The sequence below is a fragment of the Cervus elaphus genome, chromosome X, assembly GCF_910594005.1.
Source record: "Cervus elaphus chromosome X, mCerEla1.1, whole genome shotgun sequence".
NCBI classification, from domain to species: domain Eukaryota; kingdom Metazoa; phylum Chordata; class Mammalia; order Artiodactyla; family Cervidae; genus Cervus; species Cervus elaphus.
Window position 1 is genome coordinate 179,284,255 of NC_057848.1, and position 23,192 is coordinate 179,307,446.

The window sequence follows — 23,192 nt, forward strand, 5'->3', positions numbered from 1 at the left end:
GCCTGGCCGGCTACAGTCCACGGGGTGTCAGCCATCACTGATGGACTTAAGACACACACCTGCCCCGCCAACCCCCCGCAGCTAAGTATTCCTGCCGAAACCAGAGCCCTACTGCTCACTGCAGGGACAGTCCACCAGGCCGATGTCAGGGTCGTGGCATGTGATTGTAGGGGGCGTGGGGTGGGCTCCGAGGCCGCCTCGGGGTGTCTGTGGAGGTTGGGGAGAGTGTCCGGGGGGTCATCAACCAGCCTGAGCCCTCAGGAGGCTGCACACAGAGGTGTCCCCTGGCTCCACTCAGCTGCCAGCACCCAGTGACATTGGAGAGGTCGGTTGGGGGTCATCTGCAGGTCGCAGCCCAACCACAACCCTCACCCCCAAGCTGGCTTATGTCCTTGAAAGGCAGGGCTTGGATAATCTGCAGAGCAGCGTGAGGTCACTCCGAGAACAGGAAGTTGGAGCCAGCTGTCCCCAAGGTCGCCCAGCCCACGCTGGAACGAGTCCAGCCCGCACTCGCCGAAGGGGGTTGAGCCAGGCGGGGTGTCCCGACTTCCGACCCAGCCGCTAGGGCGGACCGACCGAGTCAGGAACCTGTCAGCCCAGACCTGTGCTGACGGCGGGGGTCAGATCCTGGACATGGTGCCTTCAGCACCTTGAGTGGAATAACCACAGGGGCACGTTCAGCTGGCTTACCTCCCTCAGGCTTGGCAACCCCGCCTCTGCCTTTGGGGTGGATTCTTTGCAGCCAGAACTCTAGTGTGTGAACAAGACTAAAGAGATCCGAGGTCCCTCCTGAGAAGCCCTGAGTTCCTGTGGGGGGTAGGCCAAGTCCTTTCCCGTGTTTGGGGGTGGGGGGCGGGGTAGGCTAAATCCTTTCGTGTGTGTGTGTGTGTGTGTGTGTGTGTGACTTCAATCCTGTCCGACTCTGACCCCATGGACTGGGGCAGGTCTGCACTCCCAAGTCTACCTGCCCCCTGTCCCACAGATTTAACCTTGTAGCTGGGGGTGGGGGGCTGTGTGTGTGTGTGTACACCTCTCAATTAAGTGATTTAAGGGGCTTAAAAGGGGAAATGGACGACTAACACACAATGGGAAATGGAACCATTTAAAGAGAAACCAGGCCAGCCAACACAGTGGACATTTGGGGGTGTCCAGGGCGCTGTGCGGCATTGCGGGGTGACCCCCCCCCCCACCTCCAGGGGGCCCGTGACAGGTCAAAAAGTAGTTTATTTGAGAAATAAGCACAAGGAAGGCAATCCCCCAGTCAGGTGCAGCAGGCTTTCCCATCCTCAGCCGTGCAGCAAACGTCCGCGTCCAACCCGGCCCAGCCGTGCGCCCTCCCCAGCAGAAGAATGAAGCCCCGGGTTGCATGAGTTTCATGTTTCCCCCAACACCTGCACCTGGGCCACGGGACAGTCTTCCTGGCTCTCCGGCTCTGGGTCCCAGGCCACCTGCAGGGCGCAGGGGGTGGGGGTGAGTGGGGGTGCGGGGTGGGGTACGGGAGCGGCAAGTGCGCCCCGGAAAACCTCGGATAGCGCAGGGATCCGGGACAGGGCACCCCCCACCTCGGCAGGGGGCTCCCAGACCCGCGCCTCGGGGGCGACCTCCCCTGCCCATCATGCTTGGCCACCGCCGGCAGCCAGCGGGAAGTGCACCCCCAGCCCCGATCCCCGGGCGGGGCGCGCGGCCCCAGACCCGGCCACGCGCGCCAGCCCCTGCGCAGCGCGTACCATCCTCTCATTCTGAAAGCTGTCGCCGATGGGGTCTTTCACGTGAGGGACACGCGGGAACAGCTTCCGCATCACCGGCCACCTCGGAGGAGAAGAGGATGTGTGGGTGTGAAACCCGCGCGGCACCGCGGCGCCCCCCAGAGGGCCCAGCGCGGCCTGCAAGCACTCGGACTCCGCCCTCCGTTGGGACGGAGTCTTCGTTCCCACCCCCCGCCCCCCACCATCCGGACACAGAAATCGGAGCCTTAGTAGAGTGGCGGCAGCGAAATCAGCTCCTCCTCGGCACCTCCCCCGAGATCCTGTAAGGATGGAGGCCGCCCCAACCCATCACCATGGAGGCCGTCCCATCCCATCACCATGGCAACCTCCCGCTCCCAGTGGCGTCCACGGGAAGCGGGTGGTCCCCCTGCTTTGGGGCTACGGCCCATCCACTCCCAACCCTAGCCCCTGGCTAGGCGGTGTGTGTGTGTGTGTGTCTCTCTGTCTATATATGGGGTCGTGTGTGTCTGTGTGTGTCTACGTGTTTCTGGGTGTGTCCGTGTGTGTGTGTGTGTGTGTGAAACCAGGAGCTTCACGAGGCAAGAGCCGCACCGAGCCCCGGAGGTGGGCCGAGGGCGGCGCACGGATGAGGCTGAGCGCGCAGCGTTTGGCAGGCACCGCGGGGGCGCGGTCAGGGCTGAAAGGGCCGCACACCGCCGGCGTCCGCCTGCTGCCTGTCTGCTGGGCTCGGGAGCGCTCCCTGAGGCCAGTGCGGAGGTTGCTGGAGGGCGGCGGGGTGGGGGCCAACGGCGTCGCGGCGAGGTGTGAAGGGAGCACAGTGCGGGGGGCGACAGGGGACCGGCCGCGGAGCCCGGCCGCAGATAGCGCGCCCCACGCGCACTGGGGGCCCGCGGAGGCAGGGACCCCGCGCCCCGAGGATGGTACCCTGTGGACTTTGGGCTCCTTGGCTTCTGCAGGGGGCAGAGAACAGACAGGGGAAACCAGGGTCCTGCTGATACAAGACCGCTGGGGAGACTGGAAGCGGCGGCCGGAGACGCCGGGCACGCGCGTTCCGCGGCCAAGACGCAGGGCGCACGGGTCCGGGCGGGAGCGCGCGCCGCCGGGCCTGCAGATCGCGCTCCACAAAGTGTTAGCCGCTCAGGGGGGCTCCTCTGTCCGTGGGGATTCTCCAGATAGCGGATACTGGAGTGGGTTGCCCGTGCCCCCCTCCAGAAAAAAACCTCCGGAGCGCAAACCGGGGGAGGGCGGGCCTGCGGGGCTCACCTGCGACAGAGAAACAGGAGCCCCACCAGGAGCAGCGCCCCAAGCGGGGCCAGCAGGTACACCAGCCAGAGCGGGAAGGACGCGTCCTTGCGGTCACAGTCTAGGGAAGAAGGGGCGGGCGGGAAACGTCGGGCGGGGCCCGGGACAAGGCCTCCCTGCGGGGCTGGGGACGCAGGGCCGCACCCAGGAGCGCGATCCACCCCGCGGACATCAGCCACCTGAGCCCGCTGCCCGCGCCGCGCGGGAATCCTTCCCAAGTCGCCAGAATACCGCTACCTGCCCCCTGCCCCCGCCACTGACCACCAGATGGAGTCTGGCGCACAGAATGTGCCTGCCACGCGGGAGACCCGGGTTGGATCCCTGGGTCGGGAAGATTCGCTGGAGAAAGGCATGGCAACCCACTCTACTATTCTGGCCTGGAGAATCCCATGGACAGAGGAGCCTGGTGGGCCACGGTCCATGGGGTCGCAGAGAGTTGGGGACACCACTGAGCGACTGACGCTTTCACAGCACGCGCCACTTGGGCTGGTCTGTTTCCCAGGCGAACCATCACCACCTCCTTCCCTGTGGCGTCCTGGGTGCGCCCCTGCGTCAGCCTTTGAATTTAATATATGGTCATCACGGATTTCTCACATCCCTTTGGATTTTTTTTTTTTTTAATGCATTAAAAATCTTCTGAGAGGTTAGGCGATGGCCGTCTCCACGCGCATCTTGCGTATCTCCATGGAACAACTTGGGCACACAGTCCATCAAGGATGGGAAGGAGGCGGCCACCAGCCCAGGGATGGACGACCGGAGCCCCCAGAAGCTGGGAGAGGCGGCAAGGACCCTCCCCTGGAGCCTCTGCAGGGAGCTCAGCCCTGGGAACCCCTTGACCTCAGATGTCTGGTCTCCAGGACTTCGGGAGGGTGGGTGTCTGTTGCTTAAGCCCTGTCTGTGGTCATTTGTTACAGCCGCCCCCCTCCACGCCCCAGGACACTCACGCTCACGGCTCAGCCTGGTGCCCCAGGTTTTCCTGCTGGGTCAGGTCAGGAATGGGATGTGGCCTGGGGCCTGAGAGGAGGTGGGGCTTTGGAGCAGAGCTCAAGGACACCCAGCAGCTGTCACCTGAGGAAAGCCTTCTAACTGCAGAGGAAAACCCGTCCCCAGGGCAACTTTGGAGGGAGACAGAGACCCCCGCTAGCAGTCCACACCTCCCGTATGATGTATGATGGGCTGGGTGGGGCGGGTGGGGTGGGTGGGGCAGGGCTGGTTCCCCGGGACCATCTCCTGTCTCCCGCCCCTCGCGGGTCAGCCATGGTCCCTGGAGCCCTGTCTGGGGAACCAGGCCGAGGTGGGTGGACGGTCTCCTCTCCCTCCAGCAGGTGCATCAAGGAGCAGTGATGGTCAGAGTGTCTGGCAGGCTGCTGGCTGCCAGGGATCCTTGCCTCCGTGACCCCCGCCCCCAACACACACACACCCCACCCCTGGAGAGACGCAAGGGGCGTCCCCCTCACCGAGGTGCTGCGGGGCGCTCCACTGGCCTTGCGGTCTTCTCCTGAAGAACATGGAGTCCATGGCCTTGACCTTCACCGTGTAGGGTCCTGGGTTCCTCAACATAAAGGTCTTGAGCTCCGTCTGCAGTTGAAAAGCAAGCAGACAGCGGGGAGAGACCCCTGCAGATCTGTGGCTGACACTCAGAGCCTCAGAAGACGCCTTTATTATGGAACAGGGTCTCTGCAGAGGTGATAGAGTGAAGGGTCTGAGATGAGGTCCCTCCTGGCTGGGGGTGGCCCTAAACCCCACGACGGGACCCTTATAAGACACAGAAGAGGGGAGACACAGACACAGAGAAGTCACGTGGAGACGGAGGCGGAGACGGGAGGGACAGACAGAGACAGAGACGACGGAGACGGGTTCTCGACTGGCACTCATGACTGCCCGCGGGAACGGCCGCCTCTGTGGGTTAGATGCGGTTAGTTGGGCGTGACGATGGGGTCAGCAAGTCCCCGGGATCTAGCCGCGAAGCGGGGGTGCATAGGTGATAACGCCTGGCCCGTGCGCTGGGGCGCCTCGTCTCAGAGGGTCTGGACACCGATTCAAATAAGGAGCCTGTGCTTGAGACGGCAGATTGCGGGGGCCACGCAGGGTGGATACCCACCTCCTTTTTGTAGGGGAGGTCCGTGCCCTGTAAGAGAACAGTGGAGCATGGGAGGCTGATCCACACCCAGGAAAGGCTCATTGGTCCAAGCGGTTTCACGGTCACAGAAAAGCCGACGCTAATCACTCACTGAACAGAAATCACAGATGTCATACGTATGGGATGCCCCAGGCAAGAATCCTGGAGTGGGTCGCCATACCCTCCTCCAGGGGATCTTCCGGACCCAGAGTACGAACCTGGGTTTCCTGCACTGGCAGGCGGATTCTTTACCATCTGAGCCACCAGGGAAGCCCATAAAAATAATAAATAGAGATAATTGAGAATAATGTATCAATGAACGGAAAAGTACCTGGCGGAAGGACAAATTAGGAGTTTGGGATTTATATACACGCACTGTGTCTGTGTGTGTGTACTTGGTCATGTCCGACTCTGTGACCACGTGGACTGTAGCCCGCTGGGCTCCTCTGTCCGTGGGGTTCTCCAGGCAAGGATACTGGAGTGGGTTGCCATGCCCTCCTCCAGGGGGTCTTCCTGACATGGGGACTAAACCCAGGTCTCCTGCATTGCAGGCAGATTCTGTCCCATCTGAGCCAAACTCCTCCCCCATACAGGCACTAATATACAATACTTGTTTCTCTCTTTCTGACTTACTTCGCTCTGTATAACACACTGTAGGTTCACACACCTCATTAGAACTGACTCAAATGCATTCCTTTTCATGACTGAGTAATATTCCATCATCTGTATGTGTACTACAGCTTCTTTATCCATTCCTCTGTCAATGGACATCTAGGTGGCTGCCACTTCCAGGCTATTGTAAAATAGGGCGCTCTGGTTCTTGGTGGATAGGATTCCACTCTGTGGCCATATTTCGGTCATCCCATCCCTCAAGTGGTGTCAAACTTGAGGACCATTATACACGTAGGTTCTGTGAACACCGAGGTACCATCTTTGGTGGGGAGGAAGGATTTCATTTTTCGCACGGAAACTGCAGGCTCTGTGACATATGACCAGGTGCTGCTAGTGGTAAAGAAGCTGCCTGCCAGTGCAGGGGACATAAGACACGCGAATTCTATCCCTGGGTGAGAAAGATCCCCTAGAAGAGGACAAGGCAACCCACTCCAGTATTCTTGGCTGGAGCATCCCACGGACAGAGGAGCCTGGCGGGATACAGCCCATGGGGTCACAGTGTCAGATACAACTGAACGGAGTTAGCTCAGACGCGTGCATGTGACCTGCGATCAGAGGGTTTCCCCAGTGTCTGTCTCAGCCTTGTCTTTTTCTATCACGTCATTTGTCTCCTGCACAACGACAGCTGAGCATGTCTCCTCCACCCCAAACATGGCAGAAAACTTTCCTGCACGTTCTGACTTCTTTTCCAAGGTCAGCGTTGTCCTTCAAACACCCAAACGCTTATTTTGTTGTTGCTGTCTCAATTTTTTTTTCCTGGACCATTCTTAAAGTCCTTACTGAATCTGCTACAATATTGCTTCTCTCTTACCTTCTGTTTTATTCTTTTTTTGGCCTCGAGGTCCATGTGATCTTAGGTCCCCAACCAGAGACTGAACTCACGCCCCCCGCACTGGAACGGGATGTCTTAACTGACAGATGGCCGGGGAAGTCCCAGACAACCAAACGCTTCGGGTTTCGCTGCCGCTCAGTTATCTCATGGTTCCTCTTTTCTTTAGACGGCTTGACTCCCCACAAAACTCCAGAGTCTGGGGCATCAGACCACAAGAGACGCCCACCTGGGAGGTGGCATGCTTACCTTCTGTATCTCAAGTTCATACTTGAGGTCTTCAGTAAAGAGACTCTTTACTTCCCATTCCATGAACGAGTAGTTTTTGTTACACCACGTTTTTGTGATGTTCGGGGCAGCTAATATTTCTAGGGGAGGAAAAAAAAAATTCTATGAGTAAAGCACATGAAAAGCAAACAAACAAACAAAATATTGTTTCCTGAAGATACTTTCAAAACAGGCCTCCTAGGACTTCCTTCCCTGTGGATCCACCCAGTGGATACGAATCCAGCTGCCAGTGCAGAGGACAGGAGTTCAATCCCTGGTCCAGGAAGATCCCACATGCCCTGGGGCAGCTACGCCTGTGGGCCACAACTATTAAGACTGTGCTCTGGAACTGGGGAGCCAGAACCAGCGAACCCATGAGCTGCAACGACTGAAATCCAAGCGCCCTAGAGCCCATGGAAACCAGTCCTGGATATTCATTGGGAGGACTGATGCTGAAGCTGAAACTCCAATCCTTTGGCCACCTGATGCAAAGAACTGACTCACTGGAAAAGACCCTGATGCTGGGAAAGACTGAAGGCAGGAGGAGAAGGGGACGACAGGGGATGAGATGGTTGGATGGCATCACGGACTCGATGGACATGAGTTTGAGCAAGCTCCGGGAGTTGACGATGGACAGGGAGGCCTGGCGCGCTGCGGTCCACGGGGTCACAAAGAGTTGGACAGGACTGAGCGAGTAACACATGCCGCCCCAGCTTGAGGGATTTGGTTACAAGGGTCTTGAAAGCAAAGACCCTTGGTGTTACCCTTAGGTTACCCTTTGGTTCCGAGGGTGGGGTACCCTGCCCCACCCTCCGCCACAAGATACCAGCATTGCAAAGCCAAGGAACGGGGGTGGGGGGTGGGGGGCACGTGAAGGAGGTTCTCACGTTTTCTCACCAATTTCTTGTAATCTGTGAAGCGTTTCGCGGCAGGGGATTTTGGAACCACCGCTGGTACCATTCACCAGGAAACGGAACAGAGTGTGGCTTTGAAGTTGAGGTTTAAGGGAGATGCTGTCAAAATGGCACTGGACGTTGACGCCCTGCTGGTTCTGCATGTACTTCGGACACGGCCACGTCTCCCTAGAGGGGTAGCCGGTGCTTGGGGCCGGGTCCGGGGGCGACCCTGAAGCCCCGCCCCGGAAGCCCCTCCCCGGAAGCCCCGCCCCTGCCTTGATGGCCCGCCCCTAAAGCCCCGTTCTGAAGCCCTGCCCCTGAAGGCCGGCCCTTAAGCCCCGCCCCTGAAGGCCCGCCCTTAAGCCCCGCCCCTGAAGGCCCGCCCCTAAAGCCTCGCCCGAAGCTCCGCCCCACCCCGCCCTTGGGGTTTGGGGGGCGGGGCTTGGGGACGCAGCCCAGCCACACCTACAGGGCATGCTTCAGGCAGAAATAGTATTGCACGTCCGCCGGGGCCTCCTTGCCCACCGCCCAGCTGCAGCTGAGCTGATCCACGTCGTGCACCCGGCAGGTCAGGTTGTCCGCAGCCGCCCGGGGGTTGCCTTGGGGTTCACAAAGAAGAGGGAGGAGGCGGGAAAGTGAGCTCCTCGATAAACACCAGGGTCCGGCTGTGTGGACCACGGGGAAAAGCATCCACTCTTCCGGGGAAAACCGTCATGCGAAAGAATATACGTATATACCACGGAGTCACTGTGCTGTTCAGTGGACATTAACTTGGACGGCGAGGAGAGCTAACCGGTCAATCCTCAAGGACCCAATGGACACGAATTTGAACATCAGTTCAGTGCAGTTCAGTCACTCAGTCGTGTCCGACTCTTCGCGACCCCACGGACTGCAGCACTCCAGGCCTCCCTGTCCATCACCAACTCCCGGAGCTTACTCAAACTCATGTCCATCGAATCGGTGATGCCATCCAACCACCTCATCCCCTGTCATCCCCTTCTTCTCCTGCCTTCAATCTTTCCCAGCATCAGGGTCTTTTCCAGTGAGTCAGCTCTTCGCATCAGGTGGTCAAAGGATTCGAGTTTCTGCTTCAGCATCAGTCTTTCCAATGAACATTTGGGACTGATGTCCTATAGGATGGACTGGTTGGATCTCCTTGCAGTCCAAGGGTCTCTCAAGAAATGGCCTTTTTCCCACAAACCTACGTCACTACAGACCCATCCATCCAAGTTAAAAGTCATCATCTTGCTATTCGGAATGCTAACGGGTGATCAAAAGCAAACGAAACCCCAAGAGAGTGTCTACCCCTCACCTTGCTTCGGATACTGAATCCAAGCAGAGAACGGTTGACCTTTCATCACCTTCACGGTGTAGTTTTTTACTTCGCACGACAAGTCCCCAAGAGTGCATTGGTTTCCCTTTGCCTGAGAGAGATGAAGCCATTTATTCACAATAAAATCAAGCCACCTGGAGAGCCAACCAGTTCATCCTAAAGGGGAGCAGTCCTGAATATTCATTGGAAGGACTGAGGCTGAAGCTCCAATCCTTTGGCCACCTGATGGGAAGAGCCGACTCACTGGAAAAGACCCTGATGCTGGGAAAGATTGAGGGCAGGAGGAGAAGGGGACGACAGAGGATGAGATGGTCGGATGGCATCACCAACTCGATGGACATGAGTTTGAGCAAACCCTGGGAGTTGGTGATGGACAGGGAAGCCTGGCGTGCTGTGATTCATGGGGTCACAAAGAATCATACACAACTGAGCAACTGAACAACACCACCACTTTCAACTGGGCTTGTCTGTCCAGCTGCAGTATCTCAGCCCCTTTTCACACCAATCCCGTCCAGGAGGTACCACTGCGGATGTCTTGAGCCGTGGTGTCCATAAATGACCCCTGGGCCCAAGGGTGGAACCCATGTCTCTGTGAGGCTAAGTCCAGGGAAGACGGCTTACCTCTGTTAAAGGTTTTGAATTGACGTAACACGCAATTTTGGAAACATTCCCATGCTGCTCCCAGACCAATCTTTTTCTTTGTGGATCTATCCTTAAGTTCGTAATTGGGTCTGGATCGGAGATGGCTACAGAGTGGGAGAGAGACACAGAACGCTTAAACTGTCTCTGCGGACTCAGCCTTTGGGAAGCTGAGTTCTAGGCGGAGACGCGGTTGCCAGGAGCAACCACGAATCTGTACAAATTCAAAGTCAAGAATTTGTAGCATCTTAGTGATCCCACCTTCTCACCAACGACAGTGGCAGGGTGGGGTGGGGGACGGTAGGGAACGTCAGGAAAGCAGGTCACCTCTCCCATCCTAGCTGTTAGGAAATGTACCTTTCTCAGCCACACACGTCAAAGAAAGTTGTGTTCGAACGGCTGATTCACTTTGCTCTACGGCCGAAAGCAACACGGCGTGCGTGCGTGCTAAGTCGCTTCGGTCGTGTCCGACTCTCTGCGACCCCGTGGACTGCAGCCTGCCAGGCTCCTCTGTCCATGGGGTTCTCCAGGCCAGAGTACTAGAGTGGGTTGCCAGGCCCTCCTCCAGGGCATCTTCCCAACCCAGGGATGGGACCCACGTCTCTTACATCTCCAGCGTTGGCAGGAGGATTCTTTACTGCTGGGCCGCCTGGGAAGCCCAACCGTCTTTAAAGAAGGCTTTAAGCAAAGCAGACCTTTCCCAACCCAGCCTTTACAGGATGGCACCTGATAAAATGTTACTAGACGCTCAGAGAGGCAGTCATGTGTTGGCCGTGACCAGAAGCATCAGGGCTTAGAAATCGTCCCATTGGGACCTCCCTGGTGGTCCACTGGTTAAGAATCCGCCTTCCAGTGGAGGGGACGTGAGTTCTATCCCTGCTCAGGGAACTAAGATCTCACATGCTTTGGGGCCTCTGGGCCCACACGGCACAACTATAGGGTAACCCGAGTGCCACGACTAAGACCCAAATAAATATTCCAGAACGAAGTTGTGCCATAAATGGCAGACAGTGAAAGTAAGAGAAAAGTCTGTTAAAACAGCCATTCAGTTCCATTCAGTGGCTCAGTCGTGTCCGACTCTTTGTGACCCCATGGACTGTAGCCCGCCAGGCTCCTCTGTCCATGGGATTCTCCAGGCAAAAATACTGGAGTGGGTTGCCATTCCCTTCTCCAGGGGATCTTCCCTACCCTGGGATCAAACCTGGATCTCCTACATTGCAGGCGGATTCTTTACTGTCTGAGCCACGAGGGAAGCCCAAAATAAATAATATTAATAAATGAATAATCATAATAAAAGTAAACTAGAGACCCTCTAGTCAAAGCTATAGTGTTTCCAGTAGTCATGCATGGATGTGAGAGTTGGACCATAAAGAAAGCTGAGTGCCAAAGAATCGATGCTTTTGAACTGTGGTGTTGGAGAAGACTCTTGAGAGTCTCTTGGACTGCAAGGAGATCCAACCAGTCCACCCTAAGGGAGATCAGCCCTGAATGTTCATTGGAAGGACTGATGCTGAAGCTGAAACTCCAATACTTTGGCCACCTGATGTGAAGAGCTGACTCTTTTGAAAAGACCCTGATGCTGGGAAAGATTGAGGGTGGGAGGAGAAGGGGACGACAGAGGATGAGATGGTTGGATGGCATCACCGACTCGATGGACATGGGTTTGGGTAAACTCCAGGAGTTGGTGACAGACAGGGAGGCCTGGTGTGCTGCGGTTCATGGGGTCGCAAAGAGTCAGACACGACTGAGCAACTGAACCGAACTGAACTGAAAATCACTGCAGATGGGGACTGCAGTCATGAAATTAAAATAGGCTTGCTCCTTGGAAGAAAAGTTATGACTAACCTAGACAGCATATTAAAAAGCACAGACATTATTTGTCGACAAAGATCTGTCTAGTTAAAGCTATGGTTTTTCCAGTGGTCATGTATAGATGTGAAAGTTGGACTATAAAGAAAGCTGAGCGCTGAAGAACAGATGCTTTTGAACTGTGGTGTTGGAGAAGTGTTGAGAATCCCTTGGACTCCAAGGAGATCCAACCAGTCCATCCTAAAGGAGATCAGTCCTGGGTGTCCATTGGAAGGACTGATGCTAAAGCTGAAACTCTAATACTTTGGCCACCTCATGTGAAGAGCTGACTCGTTTGAAAAGACCCTGATGCTGGGAAAGATTGAAGGCGGGAGGAGGAGGGGATGACAGATGAGACGGTTGGATGGCATCACCGACTCGATGGACATGAGTTTTAGCAAACTCCCGGAGATGGTGATGGAGAGGGAAGCCTGGCGTGCTGCAGTCCACGGGGTCGCAAAGAGTCAGCGCGACTGAGAGACTGAGCTGAACTGAAACTAGAGACCAATATGCCTTATCACATAGATACAAAATTCCTTTACAAAATGTGAGTACATAAAATAGGGCAACACATCAACCTGGTAAGACCTCTTGACCCAAGACACTTATTCTAAGAATGCAAGTTTATTTTAACCATCACTATAATTCACCCTTTCTAACAGAAAAGTGACAGTCTCCTCAACAGAAGCAGGAAATATTTTGACTTTTTTTTTTCATTTATTGTTTCTCTTCTGGCCACACCACATGGCATGCAGAACGTTCGGACCCAGAGCAGGGATCAAACCCGTGTCCCTTGCACTGGAAACACGGAGTCTCCATCAGTGGACCCCCAGGGAAGTCCCAACTTTTGTTTTTCTTTTCTGAATATTTCGACAGCATTTTAACACCCGTGAAGATGAAAAGCTCTCAGCAAACTAGAAATGGAAGAACACGACCCTCCCGTAGATAAAGCTATGAAAAATCCATGCGCTAATTAAGACTCGGCGGTGAAAGACGAACCACTTCTCCGTATGACTCAACACGAACATGTGTGCGGTCTCAGGGCTGCCTTCTCTTCCTCTGCCTCCTGTACCCACAGCCCCTCTAACGCAGTTTCACCAAGGCTGTATTTTTAGGAGGGCCTGAAGGGTGGGTCCTTATACTGTTGCAGCCTGCAGCCCGCCTCCTTCACTGTCTCCTAGAGAGGAGGTCACTTCCTGCCTGTGGTCAGTGACCCCTCCTCACCCACGGGCCTGACGTGATCCCAGAGGTGGCGGCAGCCTCGCGCCCCAGAACAGTGGGGCCAGACAAGAGGCAGGACGTGCTGGGGGGCAGCATCCCGAGACGTGAAGGGAGCCCCCTCCCCTTCTAGAGCTCCTGCATCTCCCAGCCCCTCTGATCACCAGCCGCAGTCTCGGGACTGATTTCAGCACAAAGAGACGGACAGAAGCAACCTGTTGTCTTTGCAGTTGCGGTCCCTGGAAAACCTCCCTGGGAGGCCTCTACACACTCGTCCTCCGAGGTGATGGAGCCAGCTGGGGTGGAATGAACGCTGGTCTCTCCATCCTCCCCCACAAACCATACTGAAGACCTAATTTGCAGGACCTGAGAATCAGACCTTCTCTGGAAATAGGGTCTCTGCAGCTGTGATGGAGTGAAGGGTCTGAGATGAGCTTCCTCCTGGATGGGGGTGGCCCTAAACCCATGACTGGTCCTTGTAAGACATGGAAGAGTGGAGACACGGACACAGAGGAGAAGCCACGTGGAGACGGAGGCAGAGACGGGAGGGAGGCGGCCACCGGCCCAGGGATGGATGCCCGGAGCCCCCGGAAGCTGGAAGAAGTGGGCAGGACCCTCCCCTGGAGCCTCTGCAGGGAGCTCAGCCCTGGGACACCCTGACCTCAGACGTCTGGTCTCCAGGGCTATGATAAATAAATCTGTCACTTAATCCTCCAGACTATGGTATTTTATTAAAGCAACACAAAGCTGCATAAGTCAGTAGCCCCTAGGGAGACATAGGCCCCCAACACACACATACACATATACACACATGCATATGTGTATACACACATATGCACACACACGTACACACACGTATACAGACACACGCACACACATACATATACAATACACACATGCACATGCATACATCTATATGCATGCATGCATGCATGCACACACACAACACACATGAACATCTTAACATGCACACACACACACATCCCTACAGGCACGTATCCATAGAGACACACACTACACACATGCAGACACACACATACACACACATACACATACAGACAAACATAAACACATACACACATCCATATATATAGGCACACATACACACATGTATACACACAACATGCACATACATGTATGGGTGTGTGTATATGTATGTACACACATATGCGCACACACACAGAGAGACAAACACACACACGTACACAGCCGCACACACCACCTCCATTCCACGACCGTTTGCGCAAGGAGCAAACCTCTCCCGGTTATGCAACGTCGTGGCTGTCACCACAGGCAGGTCACCCTGTCTGACGCAATCACAGGGCATCTGTGCTGAGCAGCTGGCCTGGCTCTGCTCCCGTCTGTCGCCCAAAGCCTGGTCCCCGTCTGCATGCAGTGGGGGTCGGACAGGAGGCCGAGGTGGACGTCGCCCCCTCGGCCCCTGTGCGGGGTCTGCTGATCAGCCAGAGAAGTCTGCACGGGATGGGCTTCCACTGCAGACCCTCCCCAGGGCACACGCCTGCCTGGTGGGCACCGTGTCTCCTTGAATCCCACCAGCATCCCCGGGCTTGCAGCCAAAGCAACGCACAATCTCTGTACCTGGGGCGGCTGAGGGCATGGGTGTCCCCCGGGGGGACCTCTCCTGCAGCAGCTGGCAAGACCCCGCAACCGCCACTCTGAATGGTCTCCGTCAGCCACAACTGCCACCCAAAATCAGCCAGACTGTCAGAGACGGGTGCGTGGCGTGACAATCTCCATCACCCGGTCTCACGTCTTGATCGACTGTTACCCCCGAGGAGTCTCACGATGGTTTTGTGAACCGCTCACTATCCACCATCTTCAGTGACGATCCTGGGAACCTGAGACCCTGGTCTGGCCCCCACCTCCCTTAAATCTCCATGAGGAATGTCAGAAGAACAGTATGGGGTTGCCCCCAAAGCATCATTTTTTTTTTTTTCATTCTCTTTCTTCATGTGGACCAGTTTTTAGGTCTTTATTGAATTCGTTACAATATTGCTTCCATTTTATGTTTTGGATTTTTGGCCACAAAGGTCAAAAATCTTACCTTCCCGACCAGGGATCAAACCTGCGTCCTATGCATCAGAAGGCAAAGTCTTAACCACTGGATGGGCAGGGAAGTCCCAAAGTCTGTCCTTTAACCCATGCCCTAGAGCCCGTGATCCACAAGAACAGAAGCCACTGCAATGAGAAGTCTGGACACCGCAACTAGAGAGAAGGCCCCCTGCTCGCCGAAATTACAGAAAAGCCCGTGTGCTGAAACAAAGAGCCAGCACAGTCAAATAATAATAATAATAATATAGAGCATGTGTGAAGACTGTTTCCAAACAACTCCCCTTCTGGGGTCCTGTTGGTTAAGACTTGAGCACATGAATTTGCTGAGGACAGAGTTCAGCCCGTCTCCTTCATTTTCCCACAGACGTCTCCCAATCCAGGAGAAGGATGACAGGAAATCGAAGATAAGAGATGGATCCTGGCGCCCCAGCTACGCCAGCAGCTCTGCCTGTAGCCTCGTGACCGTATCAGCACGAACATTCTGGCTCTGAGGTCCGAGTTTTGCAAGACGCACCCGCCAAGGCGGCTGAGAAGAGGGCCACATGGGAAGCGGCTGATTATCTCCTTCACTGGCCAGGCGCCTCGGCCGTGACCCCAGCGCCGGCCGTTTAACTGAAAGGCAGCCCAGCCCCAGGGGCCCCAGCACACCGCACGGGGCCGTTCTCCCCCCGCTCCCCCCGGCTTTTCCTACCGTGGTCCGTGGTCATTGAGCGGCAGATGAGTGTCAGGAGCACGGCCAGCCAGAGGAGGGCCATGGGCGAGGCAGTTCCCACAGGAGGGCAGGCGTCAGCTGGAGGAGGAGACACAGTGACCAGTGGGCGGCTGCGGGGGACGGCTGGGGGAGGGGGCGGGAGGGGGCCGAACCCCCCGGGGTGTCCGGCCGGAAGGGCAGAGAGCTGCTTCCGGAGGGGAGCCTCCTGTGTGTGTGCATGTGTGCACATGTGTGTATATGCATGTGTGTGCGCTGAGTGTGCATGTGTGTACATGCGTACCTGTATATATCTGTGTATACCACATGCCTATGTGTGCATGTGTATGCACATGTTTATCTTTTTGCTGAGTGTGCATGTATGTGCATGCATGTGTCTGTATATATCTGTGTGCATGTGTGTATATGCATGTGTGTGCACTGAGTGTGCATGTGTGTGTACGTGTGTACCTATGTGCGTATCTGTGTATACCGCATGCCTATGTGTGCATGTGTATGCACATGTTTATGTATTCGCTGAGTGTGCATATATGTGCATGCGTGTGTCTGTATATATCTGTGTGCGTGTGTGTATATGCATGTGTGCACTGAGTGTGCATGTGTGTGCATGTGTGTACCTATGTGTGTATCTGTGTATACAGCATGCCTATATGTGCATGTGTATGCACATGTTTATATGTTCACTGAGTGCATATATGTACACGTGTATGTCTGTTTGTATATGTCTGTGTACATGTGCGTGTATGCACATGTGTGTACATGTGTCTTGTATATGCACCTGTGTACACTGCATGTCTGTGCATATATATGAATGTGTGCACATATTACTTGCGTTTATTTGACTGTGCATGCATATATGTGGATGTGTGTATCTCTGGGAATATGTCTATGCGCACTGTGTGCACATGTGTGCACATACATGTGTGCACATGTGCACGCATCCATGTAGACAGCATGCCTGTGCACACATGTGTGTGCATGCATGTGTTTATGTGTCTGTGCACTGAGTGTGCATATATGTGCACATGTGTATCTGTGTATATATGTCTGTGTGTATGTGTGTATATGCATGAGTGCACATGTGTGTATGTCTTATATATGCATCTGTGTACACTGTACGTATGTGCCTTTGTATGCCTGTGTGCACATACTACTTGTGTTTATGTATCTGTTGGGACACTGTGTATGCATATATGTGCATATGTGTATCTCTGTGAATATGTCTGTGTGCCCCTATGTATGTGTCTTGTGTATGCATCTGTGCAAACTACATGCCTATGTCTATGTATATGCATGCATGTGAGCACACAGTGCCTGGGTTTACGTGTGTGCGTGGCATGTATGTATATGTGTGCATCTGTGTGCTTCGGTGTGCACATTGTGTGTGCATGCGTACATGCAGGTCTGCATGTGTGCACACATGTGCCTCTGTGGGCCTCGCATGCATCTGTGGGTATCTGTGTGAACACCTGACTCATGTGTTTGTGTATCTGTGCAGATACATGTCTGCATGTGTGCACACGTGTCTGTGTGTGCTGGGTATGCATATGTATCTGTGTATCTGTGTGCACACATTACACATGTTTGTGTGTCTGTGTGCATGTGTTTGTGTGTGTGTGCTGTGTATGGACATGTTATCTGTGTGCATCTGTGCGCACACATTACATGTGCTTGTGTGTGTGTGCTGTGTATGGATATGTATCTGTGTGCACACACGTGTTTTTGTGTGTCTGTGTGCATGTGCTTGTGTGTGTGTACTGTGTGTGGACATGTTATCTGTGTGCATCTGTGCGCACACATTACATGTGTTTGTGTGTGTGTGTGCATACATGTCCACATGTGTGCACCTGTATGTCTGTATGCCTACGTGTGTATCGCCCAGTCCCTACAGCGCTCCCGCCCTGGGTTATAAATCGCCCTTGGCACCACCCCACAGGAGCCCAGAAAGCACGTTCCAGGCGGCACCGGGAAATGCCAGGCTCACAAACAGTGGAAGGAAGTGCAATTAAACGCATGAAATCAACACGGACTCACTTTCCTGCTCAGACCCAGTTACGGTAATGGTCACCACCCCCACCAGAATTCTTCCCCCTGGGGTCCACATGAAGCGCCCCCCTCAGCAGGCCGGCTCTCCTGAACCTTCCCCGGGGGGGTCCACCTTCCTCACCTCCTGGGCCCCAGCCGTGGGGGTCTCCTGGTGGAGCCTGCCCACCCTTCCCCACCTGCCTGAGTCACTCACGCAAACGCCATCGGTGCCTGTGGGCCAGGGGGGGGGCGGCTACACAGATGGAGCCTCGGACGCTCCCCTGACTGGGGGGCCGCCCCTCACCAGGGCCTCAGGATTGCTCCCGCAAACGTACCCCCTCTGAGGGCAGCTCACCTCGAGAATCTAGCCTGGAACTGACGAGGAGGGGCGGGGACTCTTCCCCCCCATCCTTCAGGGCCTTCTCAGCTGCTCTATCACGACACCCAGCCCAGACTCCAGCCATCCAGGACCTCGCCTGCTCTCCCAGCCCGCTCCGGGGCTCCCACGAGTCTCCCCAGGACTCACCTCTGCACCCGCCCCCCCAAAAGCGCCAGCTTTCACACACATTTGATCCCAGAGGCTGACTCCTATTGTAGTTCTTGCTGAACTTGGGGGGGAAGCCTGGAGAGACTCCGTCTCAGGACAGGTCAACAGGGAAGCCCCAAGACTTGGTATCACGGGGAGGTATTCAGGCACGGACGCCTGGCAATCCATGTGAAGTACAAGGATCCGGGTGTGGAAAGCGAGGCATCAGGCGCCTCCTAATGTTTGAGTTTGAGAGGAGGCTGCCTCCAACCAAGCCCAGCGTCGCAATCCAGGACAGCTCAACACCCTGCCCACGAGCGTTCTGGCTTCCCGGGTTGCTCAGTGATAAAGAGTCCGCCTGCCCGTGTAGGACACGCAGGTTCCATCCCTGACTCGGGAAGATTCCCTGGAGGACAAATGGCAACCCACTCCAGTCTTCTTGCCTGGGAGAATCCCATGGACAGAGAAGCCTGGCAGGGCTACCGCCCATGGGGTCGCAAAGAGTCGGACATGACTGAACGACAACAAATGGTCCAGGTAGCAAGCTCACGGGAAGAGAAAAAAAACAAAATCCGAACAGTGAACAAGTATCAGATGAGGTTGCTTTCCTGGTGGCTCAGCTGGTAAAGAATCTGCCTGCAATGTGGGAGACCTGGGTTCGATCCCTGGGTCAGGAAGATGCCAAGGAGAAGGGAACAGCTACCCACTCCCATATTGCTGGGCTGCCCTGGTAGCTCAGCTGGTAAAGAATTTGCCTGCAATGCGGGAGCCTTGGGTTTGATCTCTGGGTCAGGAAGATTCCCCTGGAGAAGGGAACGGCCACCCACTCCAGTATTCTGGCCTGGAGAATCCCATGGGCTGTATGGACCATGGGGTCACAAAGAGTCAGACACGACTGGGCAACTCTCATTCATCACGATCCAATGAGGAGGCCGCGGGGCTCGTCTTCGTCTATGCAGACAGCCCTCGGGGATGTCCCTGGAAGGGTGGCGGTGCACTCCTGGCTTTTGCTCAGGTGAGCTGAGCCCCGCCCCCGCCCCGCCCCACCCCACCCCACCGCTGCGTACACAGGGCTCCAGCCCCGTGACATTCGCGTCCACCCACAGGCTTCCCTCCTCGCCCGGAGATGCTCACATCTTTAAAGACCCAAATAGCACGAACGTGGTCATCATCTGCAGCTGACCCCAAAGGACAAAGGGACGGGGCCTGTCTGGACAGACCTGGGCCCCCAGAGGCTGGGGCTGGGGTCCGCAGAGTTGGAAGGGGGAGACGGTGGGGCTCTCGACATTAGCAGCCCCACCGTGTCTGGGTTGGAGGTGGCAGAAGTTTGAGCCAGAAAGAGTTGCTGGGCATTCTGGTTACCGGGAGCCTCTCGTCCTGGGAAAGCCACTCCGACCAGTTCATTCATTCAACCATAAGACCTGGCACGAAATACAGAACCGGTGAAGACACACCACACATCCAGGCTCGCACCAGGGTGAAACCAGCGTCCTGCCCTGTTCTCAGTCATATCCGACTCTCTGCGACTCCACGGACTGTAGCCCGCCAGGCTCCCGTGTCTGTGGGATCCTCCAGGCGAGGATACTGGAGTGGGTTGCCATGCCCTCCTCCGGGGGATCTTCCCGACCCAGGGCTCGAATCTGCCTCACCTGCATTGGTTAGTTAGACCCTCCATCATTGCTTCTTGGGCATAACGTCTTTGGATCTGGCCTGTGGTGGACTCCGGACGTGGTCTGAGATGTGGTGGACACATCTCAGCGGCCACGAGATGCGTTCTGAATCCCCGTGTCTCCCAGGAGGCGGTGCTCATGACTGAGTCTCCAGGGGCAGCCGTCTGCCTTCCCCACCTCTTGGGTGAGGGGTGTGTGTGGGGGTCTTACCTGGGATGCAGAGCGGAGTCCGACGTCAGTGGGAGCCAGGCGGGCCCCGCTTGGCGCCTGTCCTGCTGGCCTGGGGGTGGATCCTGGGCTTGAGTTCCCGGCCGTGTGATGCAGTCTGCTTCCTGAACGAGAAACAAAACTTGTGTGTGTTTTTTTTTCTTCTCCCCCATTCAACGTTTTTATAGCCTCCAGCGGGGGTGGGGGGACGGCGGGGAGGGCAGAGGGGGCGGCTCCACCCCATCAGAAAAAAATAAAAGTAAAAATCATCAACCCCATGAGGGTGTGACCGAGTCCGGCTGGCATCCCGCCCCTCCTCCCCAGCCCGCGAGTCACAATTATAATCTGGGGGTCAGGACCCTGGCCAAGGTTCTGGGTTTTTCCTGGAAGAAACACTCTCTCTTTCAAAGTATTTCTTTTCCTGTTCTCACTTCTCTTTGCAGCTTCTGCTTTGTCAGGACCCCTGTGGCTGCCCACCCCTCCACCTCGGACTTGGGCAATTTCCTGGAGCCAGCCGGAATGAATGTCTGGGGGGGCCCTGGACGCCTGGACACCCCCCCCCATTTGTCGAGGTCCCCATGGGAGTGACCCCTCGTGCCTGCGGGGACAGGGAGGTGACCCCGGGTACGCCCACGTGCTGGCTGCCTGAGTCTCAGTCCGCCACATTCACGTTTCAGCCCGGAACGCCCACCAGGACGTCTCTGACTTCCCGGCGCCCGGAGCCTCCTCCTTGCCCTCACGCAACACGGGTCACCCATCCGTGTGTTTGTCACAGCTCCTGGGTTCCAGCCCCACTCACCGCTCCCTCCCCCTGATGGGCCCCGGGCGGCACATATCGAAGGCCACAAGATGCGCGCCAAATCCCGGTGTCCCCCAGGAGGTGGTGTTCAGGACTGCGTCTCCAGGGGCAGCCGTCTGCCTTCCCCACCTCTTGGGAGGGTGTGTGTGTGTCGGGGGTCGGGGGGATCTTATCTGGGATGCAAAGCAGAGTCTGACAGGGCTCCGCCCCATCAGAGCGGGCCTGATGTCGTGGGCGGGGAAGTCGCACATGCCTCCTTGTCTCCTGTCTATTCCCCCCCCCCCCCCCCCCCCCCCCCCCCCCCCCCCCCCCCCCGCCTAAGCCTTGCACGCCCACCTGGAACCTCAGAGCCTGACCTCTTGTGGAAGCGGGGCTCTCTCGCAGGGGTAAGGATGAGGGTAACACACAGTCCAGCTGGGACAGGGTGGTCCCCACGTCCCACGGGGCCACGGCGCTTCTGAGCAGACGGCCCCTCGTACACCGGCAGGTAGAGGATACGGCCGCTTGCGGATGGAGGCAGAGATGGGAGGGGGCGGCCACCCGCCCAGGGATGGACGCCTGGAGGCCCCAGGAGCTGGAAGAGGCGGGGAGGACCCTCCCCTGGAGGCTTCCTGGAGGGAGCTCAGTCCTGGGACCCCTTGAACCATCCTGGGACCCTGGGACCTCAGACATGTGGTCCCCAGGACTGCGGGAGAGGATGGTTTCCTGTGGATTGCAGCCGTCCAGCGTGGAGTCCTCTGTGACGGCCGCCCGCCTGCCACAGAGCAGGAGTCTTGGTTCCCGGGTAGCCTCTCCAGGAGACGAAAGCTGTGTCCCGCCCCCCTCCAGAGAAAGGGTCGGATCCATGGTCCCTGCATCCCCCTCGGGGATGATGACTGTCTTGCTAAGCGCTGGGGAGATTCCAGAATGCCCGATGGACAACGACCGCCTGGGGTGGACGCCTCTCATCTCCGGCCCCTCTTGGTCTAGGACGGAAGCAGGATGATGAGGAGCTGGGTGTGGGGGCGGGGTTCCCAGGGAGATGGAGGAGGCGGACAGATGACCCAAGTGAGGGGTCGCAGTCAGTCCAGGGCTGACGGCACTGAGCCCGGGGCGGACCTCTTTCCAGGCAGCGTGTCCGCCCTGGGGGAATGGGGTGGGGTAGGAAGCGGGCAGTTTCTGCAGAAGCGGGGGTGGCGGGTGCCCGCGGAGATAAGGAGGCCACGCTGACCTCGGAGCTGGCCCCACGGTTACGACACACGCTGGCTGGCCCTCCTGCCGTCCCGGGCTCTGAAGACAAGGTGTGGCCGCCACGGAGAATGCGGCCAGCGCTGGGCGTGCAGACGCGGACGTTCCGAATTCCAGCGTCAGCGCCAAGGGGCCTCATGGGGGCTGCCCGGCTTTGCTGCCTTCATCGTCTTTTCCTTCCCCGACCCTTCACCTTGCTCTCTTTTTTTCCCGCTTTTCTTCCTTGCTTCCTTTCTTTCTGTCTCTCCATCTTTCCTTTCTATCTTATTTCCCTTTTTTTCCCCATGTTCTTTTCTTTCTTCCTTTCTGTCTTTCTGTTTTCTTTTCTGTCTTATCATTATTTCTTTTTTCCCCTTTCTTTGTTCTTTCCCCCTTTGTTTTCTGTTTTCATTTGTTTTCTTTCTTTCCCTTTTTCTTTAAAAAAAAATAAGACGTGTTTTATTTGGACAATGTAACGGGGCATAGTCCCACCGTCATCACTGTTTTGCAGTCGCTCAGTCGTGTCTGACTCTTTCTGTTCCCCGTGGGCTGTCGCCCACCAGGCTCCTCTGTCCGTGGGACTCTCCAGGCAAGAAGACTGGAGTGGGTTGCGGTGTCCTCCTGCAGGGGATCTCCCCCACCCAGGGGTCGAACCCAGGTCTCCCGCGTGGCAGGCAGATTCTTAACCGTCTGAGCCTCCAGGAAAGCCTGGACGTGCTGCGAGGAGAGCTGCCAGTGCCAAGCCTGCTTCAGGAACTCTGCACCCCGAGGTCTGCTCACAGCCCCGCCAGCGCCCCCACAAACTGGGAGCAGGCTCAGCATCTGGCCCTGAGGCACAGAGGCTTGTGGGCACGTGCGTGCTGGGCCCTGGGCCTCCCCAGCATCGCAGACCCCTCGGTCCCTGGCTCCGGGGACCCTGGCTCCATCCCCACCTGCCTTCCCCCCCTACACACACTAGCCCCTCCATCACCTGTTTCCTCTCTGCTTCTCGTGCCCGGCGACCACCAGTGACCAGCTTCAGAAAAGCCGGCACAGAACCAGGAGTGCCAGACATGGCTGCGCTTACCCACCGTGCGGCCGGAACCGGCCCTCGCGGGGCGGGGTCCGCGAGGAACAGAAACGGGGAA

General features: G+C 56.5%; 1 protein-coding gene across 5 annotated transcripts; it reads right to left on the minus strand.

Annotated features, from left to right (window-relative positions):
* Positions 1-1,206: 1,206 nt before the first annotated feature.
* On the minus strand, positions 1,207-22,041 carry IL3RA (interleukin 3 receptor subunit alpha). 5 transcript variants are annotated; one of them, XM_043896365.1, is made up of 13 exons: positions 21,216-22,041; positions 20,064-20,185; positions 15,615-15,713; positions 9,767-9,891; positions 9,125-9,236; positions 8,294-8,411; positions 7,814-7,998; positions 6,899-7,017; positions 5,131-5,157; positions 4,487-4,607; positions 2,991-3,090; positions 1,728-1,809; positions 1,207-1,448 (listed from the first exon to the last, which is right to left on the minus strand). In XM_043896365.1, the coding sequence occupies exons 3-13, from the start codon at positions 15,676-15,678 to the stop codon at positions 1,374-1,376; spliced, it is 1,128 nt and encodes a 375-aa protein (XP_043752300.1). In that variant the 5' UTR covers positions 15,679-15,713; positions 20,064-20,185; positions 21,216-22,041; the 3' UTR covers positions 1,207-1,373. The 5 variants fall into 5 exon arrangements, with proteins under 5 accessions (XP_043752300.1, XP_043752301.1, XP_043752299.1 ...); XM_043896366.1 differs by lacking the exon at positions 21,216-22,041 and adding an exon at positions 20,860-21,016; XM_043896364.1 differs by lacking the exon at positions 21,216-22,041 and having other exon boundaries at positions 20,064-20,811.
* Positions 22,042-23,192: the final 1,151 nt, after the last annotated feature.